Source organism: Sciurus carolinensis, chromosome 7 (genome assembly GCF_902686445.1).
Source record: "Sciurus carolinensis chromosome 7, mSciCar1.2, whole genome shotgun sequence".
Taxonomy (NCBI): domain Eukaryota; kingdom Metazoa; phylum Chordata; class Mammalia; order Rodentia; family Sciuridae; genus Sciurus; species Sciurus carolinensis.
Window position 1 is genome coordinate 55008583 of NC_062219.1, and position 20062 is coordinate 55028644.

The 20062-nt window shown below is 36.2% G+C and overlaps 1 protein-coding gene across 1 annotated transcript in view; it reads right to left on the minus strand.

Moving 5' to 3' along the window:
* The window catches only part of Afg1l (AFG1 like ATPase), a 195906-nt gene that overhangs the window by 124728 nt on the left and 51116 nt on the right, over nucleotides 1-20062 (minus strand). The window contains 1 exon segment of the mRNA XM_047558780.1: nucleotides 15248-15299. Within this exon segment, the coding sequence (XP_047414736.1) occupies nucleotides 15248-15299 (52 nt within the window).

Below are 20062 nucleotides of genomic sequence, written 5' to 3' on the forward strand. Positions count from 1 at the left end.
GGTTACAAGATCAATGCTCATAAATCCAATGCATTTTTATACATAAGTGATGAATCTTCAGAAAGAGAAATTAGGAAAACTACCCCATTCACAATAGCATCGAAAAAATAAAATACCTGGGAATCAATCTAACAAAAGAGGTGAAAGAACTCTACAATGAGAACTACAGAACACTAAAGAAAGAAATTAAAGAAAACCTTAGAAGATGGAAAAGATCTCCCATGTTCTTGGATAGGAAGAATTAATATTGTCAAAACAGCCATACTACCAAAAGCGCTATACAGATTCAATGCAATTCCAATTAAAATCCCAACGATGTACCTTACAGAAATAGAGCAAGCAATTATGAAATTCATTTGGAAGAATAAGAAACCCAGAATAGCTAAAGCAATCCTCAGTAGAAAGAGGAAGCAGGGGGTATCGCAATACCAGATCTTCAACTCTATTACAAAGCAATAGTAAGAAAAACGGCATGGTATTGGTACCAAACTAGACAGGTAAATCAAGGGTACAGAATAGAAGACATGGACACAAACCCAAATAAATACAATTTTCTCATACTAGACAAAGGGGCCAAAAATATGCAATGGAGAAAAGATAGCCTCTTCAACAAATGGTGCTGGGAAAACTGGAAAACCATATGCAACAGAATGAAATTAAACCCCTATCTCTCACCCTGCACAAAACTCAATTCGAAATGGATCAAGGACCTCGGAATCAGACCAGAGACCTTGCATCTTATAGAAGAAAAAGTAGGTCAAAAACCTTCAACTTGTTGGCTTAGGATCAGATTTCCTTAACAGGACTCCCATAGCACAAGAAATAAAAGCAAGAATCAACAACTGGGATAGATTCAAACTAAAAAGCTTTCTTTCAGCAAAGGAAACTATCAGTAATGTGAAGAGAGAGCCTACAGAGTGGGAGAATATCTTTGCCACTCGTACTTCAGATAGAGTGCTAATTTCCAGAATACATAAAGAACTCAAAAAACTCTACACAAAGAATACAAATAATCCAATCAACAAATGGGCTAAGGAAATGAACAGACACTTCACAGAAGATATACAAGCAATCAACAAACATATGAAAAAATGTTCAACATCTCTAGTAATAAGAGAAATGCAAATCAAAACTACACTAAGATTTCATCTCACCCCAATAAGAATGGCGATTATCAAGAACACAAGCAACAATAGGTGTTGGCGAGGATGTGGGGAAAAAGGTACACTCATACATTGCTGGTGGGGTTGCAAATTAGTGCAGCCACTCTGGAAAGCAGTATGGAGATTCCTCAGAAAGCTTGGAATCAAACCACCATTTGACCCAGCTATCCCACTCCTTGGCCTATACCCAAAGGACTTAAAATCAGCATACTACAGAGATACAGCCACATCAATGTTCATTGCGGGGCTGGGGAGATAGCTCAGTTGGTAGAGTGCTCGCCTTGCAAGCACAACGCCCTGGGTTCGATCCCCAGTACCACAAAAAAAAAAAAAGTCACTTATTAATTTAAAAAAAAAAAAATGTTCATTGCAGCTCAATTCACCATAGCCAGATTGTGGAACCAACCTAGATGCCCTTCAGTTGATGAATGGATAAAGAAACTGTAGCATATATATACAATGGAATATTACTCCGCCATGAAGAATGATAGAATTATGGCATTTGCAGGCAAATGGATGAAATTGAAGAATATCATGCTAAGTGAGATAAGCCAATCTCAAAAATCTAAAGGACGAATGATCTCATTGATAAGCGGATGAGGACATATAATAGGGGGTGGGAGGTGTTAGCATTAGGGTTAGGGTTAGGTTTAGGTTTAGGGATAAGGAGGGTAGTAAGAATGGAGGAAGGAAGGACTGTTTAGAGGGAAAAGAGGGGTGGGATGGGTGGGGGGGAGAGAAAAAAATAACAGAATGAATCAAACAACATTGCCCTATGTAAATTTATGATTACACAAATGGTATGCCTTGACTCCATGTACAAATAGAGAAACAACATGTATCCCATTTGTTTACAATAATAAAATAAATAAATAAATAAATAAACATATTTTTAGCTGGTGCCTATAATGTGTAAGGTAATGTTTTAGGTGCTTAGTTTTACGATAGTGAACAAAACTGACAAAAATTCCAACTCTGTAGAACTAGGGATTTTAATACACATAGATATAGATATCTTTATTTATATATACCTTATTATGTTTACATACTTAATATATAATATATATATTTACATCTATCTAAGAAACTATAATGGACATCATGTTTTCTTCTTGTCCTTTTTTCTCCCCTCTCCCTGTCTGTTCTAAATCACTTCTTTCCAAAAACTGACCCTTTTCTACTTATTAAGATTTGGTGAGGGTGCCAATCACAGGGTGGATTCACTGAAATACCCATCACACTTTGCACAGTGTAGATGGCACAATTGTGGGAATATGACTATTCAGTCAGCATTCTCTAGGGGATTAGTATGCATTTTGAGAATAAGAGTTGTTCTTCTTCCTTTCAAGAAGCAATCTATAAAACACCAGAAGACATCTTTCCTACAACATCAAAAGATTCTGATCAAGAATATAACCAAAAAAGAGATCCAAGATGGAGAACTAGAGGGAGGCTGCATTCCTTGTCACTCCATAACTTCCTTGTCACTCCATAACTAAGGTTTCAAGCAGAGGATATCTGTTTCTTGGTGAGGCAGTCTTTGGGGATTATCGATAACCTATTGTTTACCCCATTTATCTACTGTGATCACCAGCAGACTGCCAGCATATCGACTACTTTTTTTTTTGGTGCTGGGGATTGAACCCAGGGTGTTGCGCATGCGAGGCAGGCACTCTACCAACTGAGCTATATCCCCAGCCCTCGACTACTTTTTGAGTGCCGACTGCTCACTGACTGGCGCCTATCATCCACCATTTGCCTGCCTCTTGCCTGCTGATCACCTACCTTTCACCTACCCATCACCCACTGCCCAAGGTTCACCTGCCAATTGTCTACCAGTAGCCAGCAGACCAACCACAGACCGCCAGTGGATCACCACCTGCCTGCTGTAGTCTGGAAGTCCACTGTCACAGTACCTGCAGGTTTGGTTACATGTGGCTGCCACAATTTTGAGACAACAGCCAGGAACTGTTAGACCCCTGGCTGGACTGACTGAGCCCTATTTCCAGGACCTCTCAGCCCGACTGATCACTCCCTATCTCCAGGACCCCTGCCCAACCAACCACACCCTGCCTCCAAGACCACCAGCCCACCACGCCCACACCCCAAGCTGCAGCTCCCCATTTGCCAACACATTTGGAAGTCAGATTGGCCATCTTTGATTATCCCGGAAGCAGTAGCTCCCATATTTAGGTGGGGCAAATCCCATCCCGATATGCCTGCTGGAGACTGAAAGCTCATTGTCAGGTACCTCTCATGCATCAGGCTACTGAAGACTGGGAGGTTTATGACTATAGTAGTGTAGATTTTTTTCCCTCCTTTTTGAAAATTTTTAAGTTTTTATTTCTTTACTTTTCTCGCTCTATTTTACTTTTGTTTACGTGTTTCCTCAGTCTCTTTCTCCCTTTTCTCATAATAACGATGAGCTTCTTTTGATTACACTTTCACTCTCTCTACGATCTGGAACTTCTATAAACTCTTTTCTTGTCCCATTAACAGTTACATCCTATACCACTCCCCATCCTCTTTGTCTTCCATTAGAAACTGCAGACCTTATTGCAAATCTATTTGTTATACTGTGGATAATAATTGAACTCATTCTGTTTATTATGACAATATTGTTAACGCCTTCACAGGGGCTATTTGGTTTCGGGCTGTGTATTGTTTGTACTGGGTGCTGCTAATATTGATCTCCCCCTTAAAGAAGAGGTTTTGGAAACCTATAGGGTCACTATAAGCCTATAGGGGGAAAACTACAATACCCCAGATCTATACTGCTAGAGGGGAAGATATGTGAACAACATGAAAAAACAAGGGAAGAAAATGATTCAAATAAACTTAGATTCTACATTAATAGAATCCAGTGACAGCATGGTAGAAGAACTGTCAGAAAAGGAGTTCTTTTCTTAGACTTAAGGATAAGAATCATTTGGTTATTTCAATTGACACAGAAAAAGCATTCAACAAAATACAACACCCCTTCATGCTCAAAACACTAGAAAAAATAGGGATAGTAGGAACATACCTCTACATTGTAAAGGCTATTTATACTAAGCCCATGGCCAACATCATTCTTAATGGAGAAAAATGGAAAGTATTCTCTTTAAAAACTGGAACAAGACAGGGATGCCCTCTTACACCACTTCTATTCAACACACAATTAAAATATACACAATTAAATACAATAATTATATAAATAATTAAATAATTTAATAAATAAATAATTAAATACAAATTAAATAAATATACACAATTAAAATGATTTGTGAAGCAAAGGAGAGATAAAAGAGCAAATGCTGGCAATGAATGATCACACCAATAGGTAGTTGAAAGAGCAACAAAGAGATAGAGATTCTCAAAAACAAAATAAAACAAACAAAACAAAACAAAACAAAAAAACAAACAGAAATCCTTGAAAAGAAGGAAACAATAAACCAAATAAAAAACTCAATGAAAAGCATCACCAACAGACTAGACCACTTGGAAGACAGAACCTCAGACTATGAAGACAAAATATTGACTCTTGAAAATAAAATTGCCCAAAGAGAGAAGATGGTAAGAAATCATGAACAGAATCTCCAAGAACTATAGGACAACATGAAAAGACCAAATTTAAGAATTATCAGGATTGAGGAAGGTACAGAGATACAAACCAAAGGAATGAACAACCTATTCAATGAAATAATATTAGAAAATTTCCCAAACCTGAAGAATGAAATGGAAAATCAAATACAAGAGGTTTACAGAACACCAAATGTGTGCATCACACAGATCCACACCAAACACATTTTAAAGAAAATCCTTAGCCACACTAATAAAGAGAAGGAGAGAGAAAACTCAAATTACTAAAATTTGTGATGAAAAAGGAAACATCATGACAGACATCACTGAAATACATAACATAATGAGAAGCTACTTTGAAAATCTATACTCCAACAAAAATAGAAAATATCAAAGACATTAACAAATTTCTACAGACATATGATTCTCCCAAACTGAACCAGGAGGATATATACAATTTAAACAGATCAATATCAAGCAATGAAATAGAAGAAACCATCAAAAGTCTACCACCCAAGAACAATCCAGGACCAGATGAAGTCTCAGTCGAGTTCTACAAGACCTTCAAGGAAGAACACATTCTAATATTTCACAAAGTATTCAAGGAAATAGAAAAGGAGGGAACCCTACCAAACTCATTCTATGAAGCTAATATCACCCTCATACCCAAACCAGACAGACACAACAAGGAAAGAAAATTTTAGACCATTATCTCTGATGAATATAGATGCAAAAATCCTTAACAAAATATTGGCAAATTACATACAAAAACATATTAAGAAGATAGTGCACCACGATCAAGTGGGGTTCATCCCAGGAATTCAAGGTTGGTCCAACATCTGGAAATCAATAAATGTAATCCATCACATCAATAGACTTAAGGATAAGAATCATTTGGTTATTTCAATTGACACAGAAAAAGCATTCAACAAAATACAACACCCCTTCATGCTCAAAACACTAGAAAAAATAGGGATAGTAGGAACATATCTCTACATTGTAAAGGCTATTTATACTAAGCCCATGGCCAACATCATTCTTAATGGAGAAAAACGGAATGTATTTCCTTTAAAAACGGGAACAGACAGGGATGCCCTCTTACACCACTTCTATTCAACACTGTCCTTGAAATACTAGCCAGAGCAGTTAGACTAAAGAAATTAAAAGGATACAAATAGGAAAAGAGGAACTCAAGCTCTCACTATTTGCTGATGACATGATTCTATATTTAGAGGATCCAAAAAACTCCACCAGAAAACTTCCAGACCTCATCAATGAATTCAGCAAAATAGCAGGATATAAAATCAACATGCATAAATCTAAAGCATTTTTATACAAAAGCGATGAAACATCTGAAAGGGAAATGAGGAAAACAACTCCGTTCACAATAGCCTCAAAAATAAATAAAATACTTGGGATCAATCAAACCAAAGAGGTGAAAGATCTCTACAATGAAAACTACAGAACATTAAAGAAAGAAACTGAAGAAGACCTTAGAAGATGGAAAGATCTCCCATGTTCTTGGATAAGCAGAATTAATATTATCAAAATGGCCATACTTCCAAAGTGCTATACAGATTTAACACAATTCCAATTAAAATCCCTATGACATTTCTCATAGAAACAGAAAAGGCAATCATGAAATTCATCTGGAAGAACAAAAGACTCTGAATACCCAAAGCAATCCTGGGCAGGACGAGTGATGCAGGAGGTATCACAATACCAGATCTTCAACTCTACTATAGAGCAATAGTAACAAAAACGGCATGGTACTGGCACCAAAACAGACAGGTGGACCAATGGTACAGGATAGAAGACACAGAGATATATCCACATAAGTACAGTTATCTCATACTAGACAAAGGTGCCAAAAACTTACAATGGAGAAAAGAAAGCCTCTTCAACAAATGGTGCTGGCAAAACTGGAAATCCATATGTAGTACAATTGAAATTAAACCCCTATCTGTCATCCTGTACAAAACTCAACTCAAAATGGATCAGTGATCTAGGAATTAGGCCTGAGACGCTTCACCAAATATGCAAAAAGTAGGCCCAAATGTCCATCATGTTGGCTTAGGACCAGACTTCCTTAACAAGACCCCCATAGCACAAGAAATAAATGCAACAATCAATGAATAGGATAGATTCAAACTAAAAAGCTTTTTCTCAGCAAAGGAAACAATCAATAATGTGAATAGAGAGCCTACAGAGTGGGAGAAAATCTTTTCCACACACACTTCAGACAGATCACTCATCTCCAAAGTTTATAAAGAACACAAGCAATAATAAGTGTTGGCATGGATGTGGGGAAAAAGGCACACTCACACATGGCTGGTGAAGTTGCAAATTGGTGCAGCCACTCTGGAAAGGAGTATGGAGGTTCCTCAGAAAACCTGGAATGAACCCACCATTTGACCCAGCTATCCCACTCCTCGGTTTATATCCAAAGGACTTAAAATCAGCAGTGATGCAGCCACATCAATGTTCACAGCAGCTCAATTCACAATAGCTAGACTGTGGAACCAACCTCGATGCCCTTCAATTGACGAATGGATAAAGAAACTGTGGTATATATACACAATGGAATATTACTCAGCCATAAAGAAGAATAAAATTATGGCATTTGGTGGTAAATGGATGAAGTTGGAAAATATCATGCTAAGTGAAATAGGTCAAGCCCAAAACACCAAAGGCCTAATGTTTTTTCTGATAAGTGCATGATGATATATAATGAGGGGGGTTGGTGGGGGGAAGAGAAGAATGAAGGAACTTGGGATGGTGTAGAGGAAAATGGGATGGGAGCGGTGTGGGACGGAAAGATAATAGAATTAAACAGTATTACTCTATGTATGTTTATGATTACATGAATGGTATGAATCTATATTGTATACAACCACAGAAATGAAAAGTTGTACCCATTTGTGTATAATGAAATCAAAATGCAGTCTGTAAAAATAAAAAAGATTTTAATAAAAAAAAAAAAAGAATATAACCAGCAGTAAGGGAAAATAGGACCAAAAGTGGATGAAGAAAGGGAATGGATTTGAACAAATTAAGCCAGCATACATATAAGTAACTCTTTAGCAAAATAAAATCCAACATACAAGAAAAAGAAAACTAAATCCACACCCTTGTCCAGTTAATATTTGCAGTTTCAAGTATGTAATAAAAAGTGAGAAAAAGTAGAGTCAAGTATGGTAGCACACACCTATAATTCCAGCTTCCTGTGAGGTGGAGGCAGAAGATTGCAAGTTCAAAGCCAGTGTCAGCAACTTAGTGAGACCCTATCTCAGAATAAAAGTAAAAAGGACTGGGATGTTGCTCAGTGGTAGAGCATCCCTGGGTTTAATCCCCAGTACCACAAAATAAAAAAACAAAAAAGTAGAAAATTCAGGGATTCTATACATCCAGCAAAAATGGCTTTCAAAAATGAAGGAAAATGAACACATTTTGAGTTAGAAGTTAAAAGAATTAGTTACCAGCAGATTCATGCTATCAAAAAACTTTAAATAGAGTATTCTTCAGGCTTAAGAAAAAATGATACCAGGGCTGGGGTCGCGGCTCAATAGTAGAAGCTCTTGCCTGGCATCCATGAGGCATTGGTTCAATCCTCCACACCACATAAAAATGAATAAATAAAATAAAGGTATTGTGTCCATCTACAACTAAAAAAATTTTAAAACAAAGAAAAAATGATACCAGATGGAAACTGAGCACCACAAAGAAATGAAGAATGCAAGAAATGATAAATACATGGGTAAATATTTGAAATTGTTGTTTTGTTATTTTTACATTTCTTTAGTCAGTAACTATTTAAACAACAATAATAATGTATTATATATTTAGTAGTCTACACAGAAGTATAATCTCTAATAATAGCATATATATTAAATTAGTGAGAAATAAAAGAATACTATTATATCTCTATATAGCAAAACTTGGAGAAAGACTACAATATAATTAAAATGCATATTTTAAACTTGACAGCAACAAACTGAATTGTTTTATTAAACAATAAAAATATGAATAATAAAGATATAAAAAGCAAGCCAACCATGTAAGTAAAGCAGAATATAAAAAAAATTTAAACTAAGAACAAAAAGGGATAGAAAAAACAATACAAATAGAATGCAGACTTAAATTCTACCATATTGATAAGTTCAAATGGACCAAATAATCCAATAAAAAAGCCAAAACTATTTATATAATCTCTATAAGACACTTATACAGATAGGTTAAAAGTGATAAAATGAAAAGAAATCTGGGTACAGTGGCACACACCTGTAATACCAGCTACTCATGAGACTGAGGCAGGAGGATCAAAAGTTCAAGGCCATCCTGGGCAACTTGGCAAGATCCTTTCTTTTTTTTTTTTTTTTTTTTTTTTTTTTGTGGTGCTGGGGATCGAACCCATGGCCTTGTGCTTGCAAGGCAAGCACTTTATCGACTGAGCTATCTCCCCAGCCCGGCAAGATCCTTTCTTAAAAAAATAAAATAAAAAGGACTAGGCATGTAACCTAAGGGTGGAGTACCCTGAGTACCAAAATAAAATAAAACAAATGCTCATGTTAGAAAACAAGATTTTAAAATCAATCACTAAAGTTTCTACCTTAAGAAGTTAGAAAAGGCAGCAAATAAAAGTAATATTGCACTCAGGACGCTGAGGCAGAGGATCATAAGTTTGAGGCCAGCCTAGGCAACTTAGCAACATCCTGAGGCTAGGGGTATGGCTCAGAGGGTTTTTCTAGTTTGCTTGGCTTGCACACAAGACTCTGGGTTCAATCCCAACTATAGGGCGGCAGGGGTGGGAGGGGGAAATAATAAAGAGCAGAAATCAATATGTTAAAAAATGAAACAATAGAGAAATCAACAAAACCAAAAACTGATCCTTTGAAAACACCAAAAATAATTGATAAAAACCCTCACTGAACTACCCCCCAAAAAAGACAAGAAACACAAATTAACAATATCAGGAATAAAAGACAGTAAGTATCACTACAGTTCCTAAAGATATTAAAAGCATAATAAGGAAGTATTACAAACAACTTTCTGCCAATAAAATCAACTTAGATAAAGAGGTAAATTTCTTTAAAGACATAAAATGGCAAAACTGGAATAAAAGAAAATCTAAATAACTTCACATTTATTAAAGAAATTAAATTTGTGATTAATAATTTTTTCACAAAGAATACTCCAGACTCAAATGGCTTCACTAGTGAAAACTATCAAATATAGTAGAATTAAATAATGCCAATCTCACACAAACCTTCCAAAAATAGAAGAGGGAACACTCCCCAATTAATTTCATGAGACCAACAATATACATCATTATCAAATGAGATTTATATCAGAAATTTGAGAATGGGGGGTTGGGGAGATAGCTCAGTCGGTAGAGTGCTTGCCTTGTAAGCACAAGGCCCTGGGTTCGATCCCCAGCACCCAAAAAAAAAAAAAAAAAAAAAAAAAACTGAGAATGGCTTAACATTAAAAATCAGTGTCATTCATCATATTAAGAGAATAAAGGCAAAAATCCTTTGTGATGTGTTACCATCACATTTGAAAAATATTTGACAAACTTAGCACACATTCAGGATAAAAACTCTGTAGACCAAGAGAAGCAGACTTCCGCACCGGATAAAGAATAAATATAAAAGAACAGACATTGAAAAGATACTCCACATCACTAATCATTAAGGTAAAGCAAATCAAAACAACAATGAGAAACCGCTTAACATACATTAGAATAGCTATTACCAAAAAACAACAAGTTGGTGATAAAATAAAAAATTTCAAATTTAGCCAGACATTACCATAGTGCACACCTGTTATCCCAGCAACTCTGGGGGCTGAGACAGGAAGATCGCAAGTTCAAAGCACAAACCCAGCGGCAGCAACTTAGCAAGGCCCTAAGAAACTTAGCAAGACCCTGTCTCAAAATAAAAAATAAATTACAAAAAAAAATGGGATGGGGATGTGGCTCAGTGGCTATGCACCCCTAGGTTCAATCCCCAATACCAAAAAAAAAAAAAAAAAAAAAAAAAAAAAAATTGGAATCTTGGGCTTTGCTTAGGGGAATGACAATGGCATTGCTGCTGTGGAAAACAGAATGGCAGTTATTTAAAAATATTAAACACAATATGGTCATATGACCCATCAACTCCAATTTTAGATATACACATAAAACATAAAAATGAAAGCAGGGATTCAAACAAATATTTATGCATTAATGTTCACAGCATTAGTCACAATAACCGAAAGATGAAACAATCAAAATATCCTATTAATGAATGGATGAATGAGTAAAATGTGGTATATACATATAATAGAGTTATCATTCAGTCTTACAAGGAAAATTCTGATGTATGCTATAACATGGATGAATCTTGAAGAAAGTTTGTTAAGTAAAGTAAACCAGCCACAAAAAGACAAATATCATGACTGCACTTATACAAGATACCTAGAGTAGTCACTCAAAGGCAGAAGTAGAAGTTGGTTTCCAGGGTCTACATGGTAGGGGAAAATAAGAGTGGACTTAGGGTTATTGTTCAATGGATACACCAACATTTTCATTGAAACCCTAACTCTTTAAAATGCACATGTTCTGCAGAGGAAACCTGTTAATCCAATGGTACCCATCAAAGTCTGGCAAGAAGTTTAGACTAGTTTAGATTAAAATAGTTTAGAAGTCAGTTAAGACTTTTTGCTAGAAGGCAGACTCTGGGATAATTGAGTTCAATTAGGTTAGTGTAATAGAGGAGAAAGCTGTGACCTACAGAAGAGCCAAGAGAAGTGTCCACACCTGCAGTGGTGAGATACCAGTATGCCAGCATGAAGTGACAGATACTAAAGTCACTAGTCCCTGGCTTTTCAAATTGCCACTACACCAGAATTGCTTTGTCATGAAATAAAAAAGAAAACATCCAAATGCATCAATGTAAGGGTAAGTATTCTTTTGTGAATGAATTTTTTCAGAACTGTGTGTGTGTGTGTGTGTGTGTGTGTGTGTGTGTGTGTGTATGTATACTTATCATATGGTAGGTCAGGGTACATAAAATATATTTCTTATCATGGGTCATGTTCAAAAATGTTTCCAGGTCAATGTATCAGTTTGTAAGTTTTTTTTGGTTTTTACTTCATTTTATTTCATTGATTAATTAATTAATTAATTTTTGAGCCAGGATTTCACCAAGTTGCTGAAAGTCTCTCCCAATAGCTGTGGTTGACCTTGGACTTGTGATTCTCCTGCCTCATGTGTGCCTCCGCGCCCTGCAGTTTCTAAACTCTAAGTGAGTGAAGTCTATGTCTTCTTTTATTCACCATTACAACTCCAGAAGCAACACACTGCCTGGCACAAAGCAGATACTCAATAACATTTGTCAAGCAATGGGAAGAACAACTTCAAGAGACCATGAAGAGTACAGAAGAAACCAACACTAAATTTCACCTAGTTCACAATATTGCTTTGGTCTCTACAGAATCCTAAATAAAGGCTTCCGGCTTTTCTCTAGGGAAGATTCTTTCTAGGGTATTAACTTGTAAAACCTGAAACTAAATTGTAACGGTCAAGTCTTATTTGGGAAGCCAAAAATGACTACTCGAGAGCACCCCCTAGCGGTCCCTGTTCACAACCATCCCCCTGCAGAAGTAGCAAGAAGTGGTGCCTTCCATCACTACCCCCAGGCACTGTAGAACTATGCTTCCCTACTCCTAACCTTAAAAATCTTTCAACTGGTGAAATTAAGAGTTCAGTATAATGTCAAACAGGCAAGGTTAAACCAGGAGATAGAAGAAAAGAGACTAATAACCAAAGTACACTTTGATTCTCTTACTAATATACCAGAGAAATTGGTAACCTGCCATCACTGCTGTAGTCTGCAGGTCAAGAGCTGAAGCCCTGAAAGAAAGCAGCTGTAGAATAAAAATGAAGCCACTCGTTGCTACTATGGAAGTTTTTAGCTTCAGTATGAGATGTGGTGAACATTCTATTAATGAAAATATTTCAAGACTGAACCATGTTAATTCCTCCAATTTATATATCAACTTGCAGAAGTTCCCCAGATTTAGGGCCCCCATCTGAGTCAATCATCTCTACCCATCTAAGAGAGCAGAGTGAAATGGGCATGACAGAGCACAAACCTAGTACAAGAATGAGGGGTGGGAACTGGGTGCTGGGAAGCAAATATCTTCTTTCCCATTAAGTCTCCTCTGAATTTACTACCTGTTTCCCAAGTCCAAAAAAGGCAACATTAAAAAAATAAGAGCTTGTGATGACGTTCTGAGGCTATGCTCTCTCAACCAGAGAACTCCCAAAATGAGAACTTGAGCTTTCATTACCTACTTTGTAAGTACTTTAAACTGATTTTAGCCACCAAAATGTTCATCTCACCTACTACTACTTTTTTTTCTCTATATATTCTAAATCTCTACCCAAATATTGCCATGCATCCAGCCTACATGAACACCCCCATTTATTATCTTTTCTAATTTTTGAAACATTCATGTGAATTACTTGTGCTGTATCACTCTTCATTAGAATATGGCTGTATTTTCCAAAATAAAATACAAATTTTATGGAATTATTTAAAAGTCCTTTTATAGAAGTGAAAGAAGTTGTATTTTGTAACCATCTCCACTTACAGTTAAGTGATTAATGTAATGGGAGAAACAAAGATATTGATTTTCACAATGACTGAACACGAAGATGAGGTTCAGGAAGTAAAATCTATTCAGGAAGCTCAGAATGAGAGTTGACAACAGAATAAGATCTGATAGAGGCACCCAAATATACAGGCACATAAAATTGATTAAGCATCTGGTTATAAATAAGAAGTAAGTACATGTTAGGGCCCAGCATATAGCTCTAGGGTAGAGTGCTTGCCAGCATGTATGAGGTGCTGGGTTCAATCCCCAGTACCACACACACACACACACACACACACACACACACAAAACCACTAAGTACACAAATCTCAAAAATTCAAAGTAGCCAATGAATTAAGAAAAAAGAATAGAGCTTTCTTACATAATAGAATAAAACAGAATAGAATTTGAGCTCCTTTAATATTTTCAAAATCTGGTAACATTTAAGAACTTTAATTTTATAAATGCAAAAAAAGGTGTGTAAAAGCATTAGTAATCCCACTAAAAAAATAAGATAGGAGACAAAAAAGAAGTGTTATTTTTAAGATACTGTAACTATTTATTCATCTTCTTTCCTCCTCCTCCTCCTCCTCCTCCGCCTTAATATTTTACTAAGAAAATAACCCCTGCCAGCATTCCTGGATAACACAAATGTATATGGCTCTAAGGGAAGCCTGGAGAGTATTTATTAATCTAGGTCCAGAACTGATCTCCTTTCATCAGTGGTAAGTGTACAATAAAAGAAATAACTGACAAGTTAGAAGGCAATAGAACTAAATAAAGTGTGGGCCACCTTCCTGGCTTCAGTGAAGAGGGAAACAAGGGAGAGGTTGAGGGCTAAAAGAAAAGGATTCATTTGAAGGAGATGGAAACCAGGAAATAAAGGATTTCAGCAAGAATGAGGTCAAGGAAGAGCTCAGGAACAAGACATTAACTAAGTAGAAAAATCTAGAAAGTAACCACTCGGAATATTTCCAACAAAATGTGAGTCTGTGCCCAAGGTATAGAAGTAGGAGATCAAGGAAATATTACCACTCATTCATTAAGAGTATGATGGAACTTTGGATGGTATAGAGGAAAATGGGGTGGAGGGGGTGGGGGAAGGAAAGATAGTAGAATGAAACAGACAGTGTTACTATGTATATGTATGATTACATGACTGGTGTGGATCTACATTGTGAACAACCATAGAAATGAAAAGTTGTACCTCATTTGTGTACAATGAATCAAAATGCAATCTGTAAAATTTTTAAAAAATTTTAAAAAAAGAGTATCTACCAAAAAAAAAAAAAAAGAAAAAAGAATATCTACCAACTAAATTAAAGGTAATTACCTGGTGCAATAGTCCCAGGACTTGGGAGGCTGAGACAGGAGTATAGATTGAGCCCAGGAGTTCAAGGCCAGCCTGGGCAATATAGTCAGACCCCCTATCTCAAAATAAGAGATAATAACAACTAAGTTATTAATCTAAGGGCTTATATTATAAATAAAAATATGAGTAGAAATTAAAAAGTAAAAAATAACAGGTTTTTTGTTTTGTTTTGTTTTGAAGAATCGAGCTGAGTCAAGTAGCACTGGGTAATCCATCTTAATTTATCTAATATCCACAGATCATTTCCTTCCCTGAAAGTAACTTACTTTATGTATTATATAATGTTTGCACCCTAACATAGTATCTAATCCTGCCTTAAATTATAGCCACATCTGGTGAGAAGAAAAGGTGAGAGCTGAGTCACCTGCCCTCCTCCCCCCACTCCCCTGCTTCACCTTCTCATCCTGTTTCCTTGCTGGTAGTGGATTAAGGGATGGAAATGGAAGGTATTCCTGAACAAAACCTGTAAAATTTTCTGATTGGTCCACGCAAAACTTACTTTAACACTTACCAACATCTCCATAAACATACAGGCCCCTTGGAGGTTTGCTCCTTGAAAAAAGCTGCAAATTAAGAACAAATTATAAATCTCCACCATGAATATAATTTAATGTAGTAATATATATAGTGTTCCTAATTGTGTCATATACAGAACATAGAAAGGCTAATATACACAATAAGTAGGGAAAATTGATGCAAAAATCTGTGAGGCCATACTATATAGCCTTAAAAAGGAAGGAAATTCTTTATTTTTTGGTAATGGGCATTGAACCCCAGGGGCTCTTAACCACTGAGCCACACCTCCAGTCTTTTTTTTATGTTTTATTTTGAGACAGGGTCTCACTAAATTGCTTAGAGCCTCTCTAAGTTGCAGAATCTAGCTCTGATCTTGGCAATCCTCCTGCCTCAGCCTCCCGAGCCTCTGGGAGTACAGGAGTATTCCCCGCACCGGCCTGGAAGAAAATTCTGTCACAGGATACAATGTAGATAAACTTTGAGGACATTGTGTTAGATGAAATAAGTCAGTCACAAACAAAAAAACATTGTATGATTCTACTTATTTGAGGTATTTGGAATGGTCAAAAATCATAGAAAGTAGAAAAAGTAGCTGGTATAATAAGGTACTTCTGCAATCCTGGAACTCAGGAGGTTGCAGCAGGAGGATTACAAGTTCAAGGATAGCTTGGGCAACTTAGCGAGATCCTGCCTCAAAATAAAAAATAAAAAATGGACAGAGCATGATGGCACAGGTCTATAATCCCAGAGGCTCAGGAGGCTGAGGCAGGAGGATAACAAGTTCAAAGCCAGTCTCAGTAACTTAGCAAAACCCTGAGCAACTCAGCAAGACACTGTCTCAAAATAAAAAATAAAAAAGGGTTGGGGATGTGGCTCAGTGGTTAAGTGTTCCTAGGTTCCATTCCTGGTATTCAAAAAAAAAAAAAAGAAAAGGTAGGAAAAGTGGTGGACAGGGACTGGGGGGAGAGGGAAACAGGGAATCATGGTTGAATAGATACAGAATTTCATTTTGTAAGACAAAAAGATGAGTAGTGGTGATAGTTTTACAACATTATGAATGTATTTAACACCACTGAACTGTATACATAAAAGTAGTTAAGACACTAAGCCTTACATGTATTTTACCACAATTTAAAATTTGAGGGGAGGGGAAGATTGTGAGACCCCACTGAGAATTCAGTACAGGAGGCAACAGGCATAGCACCAAAAGTAAGGACTCCCAAGACACATGACTTGAATTTATACCCCCTTCCACCACTTACCCATCATGTAATTGGCCCCTTGTCTCCCAGATTAGCTCCCCAAACAGCAATCAGGCACATTCTCAGCAAGAAAGGGAGTAGGAGAATTTTTTTTTTTTTTTTTTTTTCTGGAGAAAGTGAAAATCTCCAGAAAAAGATCAAAAGGCCCTTATGTGTGGACCTGGATCCCTACCAGATCACCTAACAGTAAAAAATAAACTTTCTCCTGATCAGTTTATTAATACCTGAAAAAAACTAAATATGAATTGACAACTTTTTTTTAATTAAAAAAATAACAGCCACAAATCAACAAAAAAATTTTTTTAATTTAAGGACTGGGTATGTGGCTTAGTGGTAGAGCACTTGTGTGTGTTTGTGTGTGTGTGTGTGTGTGTGTGTGTGTGTGTGTGTAGCATATGTGAGGCCTAGGTTCAATCCCCAATACCGAAAAAAGAAAAAGATAGCATCGAAAAAAACTTTTCAAGATGAAAGTCAGAGACCAAAGTGAATATACTGAGGGAAAAACTCAGAAGAAACAGAAGCATGCTGAAAGCAAAAGGAAACTTCAAAAATAAATGTAATACAAAAATGCCCAGTAGGCATATGAAAAGGTGCTCAACATGTTTAATTATCGGGGAAATGCAAATTAAAGCCATGATGAGGTATCATCTCATATCTCTTAAGATGACTTTTGTCAAAAAGACAGAAAGGTAAATGTTGGTGAGAATATGGAGAAAAGGGAACTCTTGCACACTGTGGGTGGGAATATACATTGATGTGACCATTATGGAAAACAGTATGCAGGTTCCTTAAAAATTAAAAATAAATATATTATAAGACCTGCAATCATTCTAGAAATATGCCCAAAGAAAATAAAGTCACCCCTCATAAAGACATCTGCATCCCATGTCCACTGAATCATTACTTACAAGAGCCAAAAAATAGAAACAACCCGCCTGTCCATCCACAGATAAATGGATAAATAAATTGTGGCATATACATACAATGGAATTATTACTCAGCCTTTTAAAAGAGGATCCTAGCCCAGCATAGTGGCCCACACCTGTAATCCCAGTAACTCAGGAGGCTGAGACAGGAGAAATCACAAGTTCAAGGTCAGACTCAGAAACTCAGCAAGACCCTCAGCAATTTAGCAAGATCCTGTCTCAAAATAAAAGTTAAAAGGACTGGGGAATGTAGCTCTAATTACACCAGAGTAGTCCAAAAAAAAAAAAAAATTCTCACAAAAGCTAGATCTCAGAATCCAGTCTATAATGTTTTTGGTTTTGTTTTCTAATCTATGGTTTTATGCCAATTTGCTTCAGAGACCTCTCTACTAAATTCAGTCCCTAATTCCAACATGTCTCTTCTAGACTTCATCCTCGTTTAAGCCAGGTGAAAAGATCTTCATGTCTTGGTTCTGCCACCTGGAACCTGGGTTTCTCTGCAAGTTAACCCTCCCATCTATTCTTACATCTCAACTGAAAACAGATTTCCGCTCCTGCCAAAACCTCTTAATTTTTTTCTTTCTTTTTTATATGAACCATTATTGAGCACTGGTTATTCTATTTTCAACTTGCCAGAAAAAGCATTTGTGCTTTTAAACAATTTTAGAACAACTTCAAATTGGACAACTTGCATAAAGCCTAATCATCTCTGAGCATATTCTACTACTGGAAGTCTTTTGAAAGCAACATTCTGTATTAGATAACTGGGAGCATCATGGCAATTCATAATTCTTTAAAACTCATTTTGCAGGAATAGTTGAAGGAATGGTTTTACTCTAATACTGATCACATGATATAATTAATATATGTTGAATAAATGAAGTTTAGGCAAAAAAAAAAAGGGGGAGTAGAAAAGATTGGATAGTGAGAAATCAATGCTGCTTAAAAAAAAAAAAAAAAAAAAAAAAGAAGTAGAACCCATGGTCCTATCTTCTCTTTTTCCCACTCAATAATTCAATATATTGGGGCTGGGGGTATAGCACAGTGGTATAGCTTGCTGGCCCTGGGTTAAATCCCCAGCACCGCAAAAATAATAATAATAATAATAATAATAATAATAATAATTCAATATATTTTAGAACGGGCGCTTTGGCAAGTATTCTATCTTACATGCAGAATTTGTTATATTGCAGTTTATTTAATAGTAATATTTAGAAAATGACAGATACTGCCATCTAGTACCAAAGAAGATCCTCAAACATCCCAGATCATAGTAACTTAGTATGACATGAAGTATGACATGAATATTGTTTAAGATGCATATTTTGCCTATAATTCCAACTACAAGAAAATTGCAAGTTTGAGGCCAGTCTCAGCAACTTGAAGAGACCCTGTCTCAAAATCAAAAAAAAAAAAAAAAAAAAAAGAAAAAGGCTGGAGATGTAGAAAAAATGCTTAAAAGGGCATGTAGAAATGTTTAAAAGGACTAGCTCAATGGTAGAGCACTTGCCTAATGTGTGAGGCCCTGGGTTCAAACCCCAGTAGCATGTATGCATGCACACACACAAGCACACAATGGAGATTCTAACCTAAATAAATTGATGAACAAAATGGATAGCCTTCTGAATTCTTACTTTAAGAAAAGTGGATACACTTCTACCAATAAATGTTAAAACATAATCTATCTAAATGATATGACATACAGTAGTAACCCCGGCTTACTCCTAGGGAATATGTTAACTAATAAATTAGAAAATGATAATAGCTAATAAATATAGAAAAATTATAGCAATATACCCTAATGAAAGCTATTTACTTATAAACTGTTTATTTCTAGAATTTCTCAATCAAAATTTTCAGACTTCCATTGACCCCAGATAACTGAAACCATGAAGAAGTAGAGACTACCATACTCTTAAGACTTTTCATTTGGGGAGGCAAGCTAATTTCCTCCTAATAAATTTTTAGTCTTCCAACAATTATTTAAAGTATTTCAAGGGATTTTAAAACCTGTACATTAAAGGAAAACTCAGAGGGTCAAAAGGAGAATAGTAACACTATTTAGAAGCCTCTAAGATGAATGCTAAAGAAGCTTTTAAATCTTTTTTAAAAATTTGTTCTAATTAGTTATACATGACTATAGAATGCATCTTGACACATCATACATAAATGGAGTATAATTTCTCATTCATCTAGTTGTTTATGAGCTTTTAAATTCTTTATTAATGGTAGTGATTTCAGAGAAAGTCAGGTTCACAGTTTTCTTCAAATGACTGTCACACAGAACCCACATCATTTGCATGCTCCTAATTTACATTTTCTCACAACCTACCCCTATTTTTCATTTTCATTAAATCTCCTTTTTTACTGTTTTTACAATGCTTTAACTTCTTATAATTTGATCCTGTGTCTCAGAAATCAAGTAACTAAAACAGTGACCATGAACTTCACCTTTGCTTTGTTCCTCAGCCCTGATTATTCTCCATGTGCTCCTCTCTCCCAGATGTCTTCTCTGTTCTGTACCCCAGGAAGCTGACCTTGCTGGCTGGTTCCTGGCTGGTTCAGACACACCTGAAGGAGATGGGAGATAGAAGAGAGGGATCCGGTCCTCCTATCTGTTCC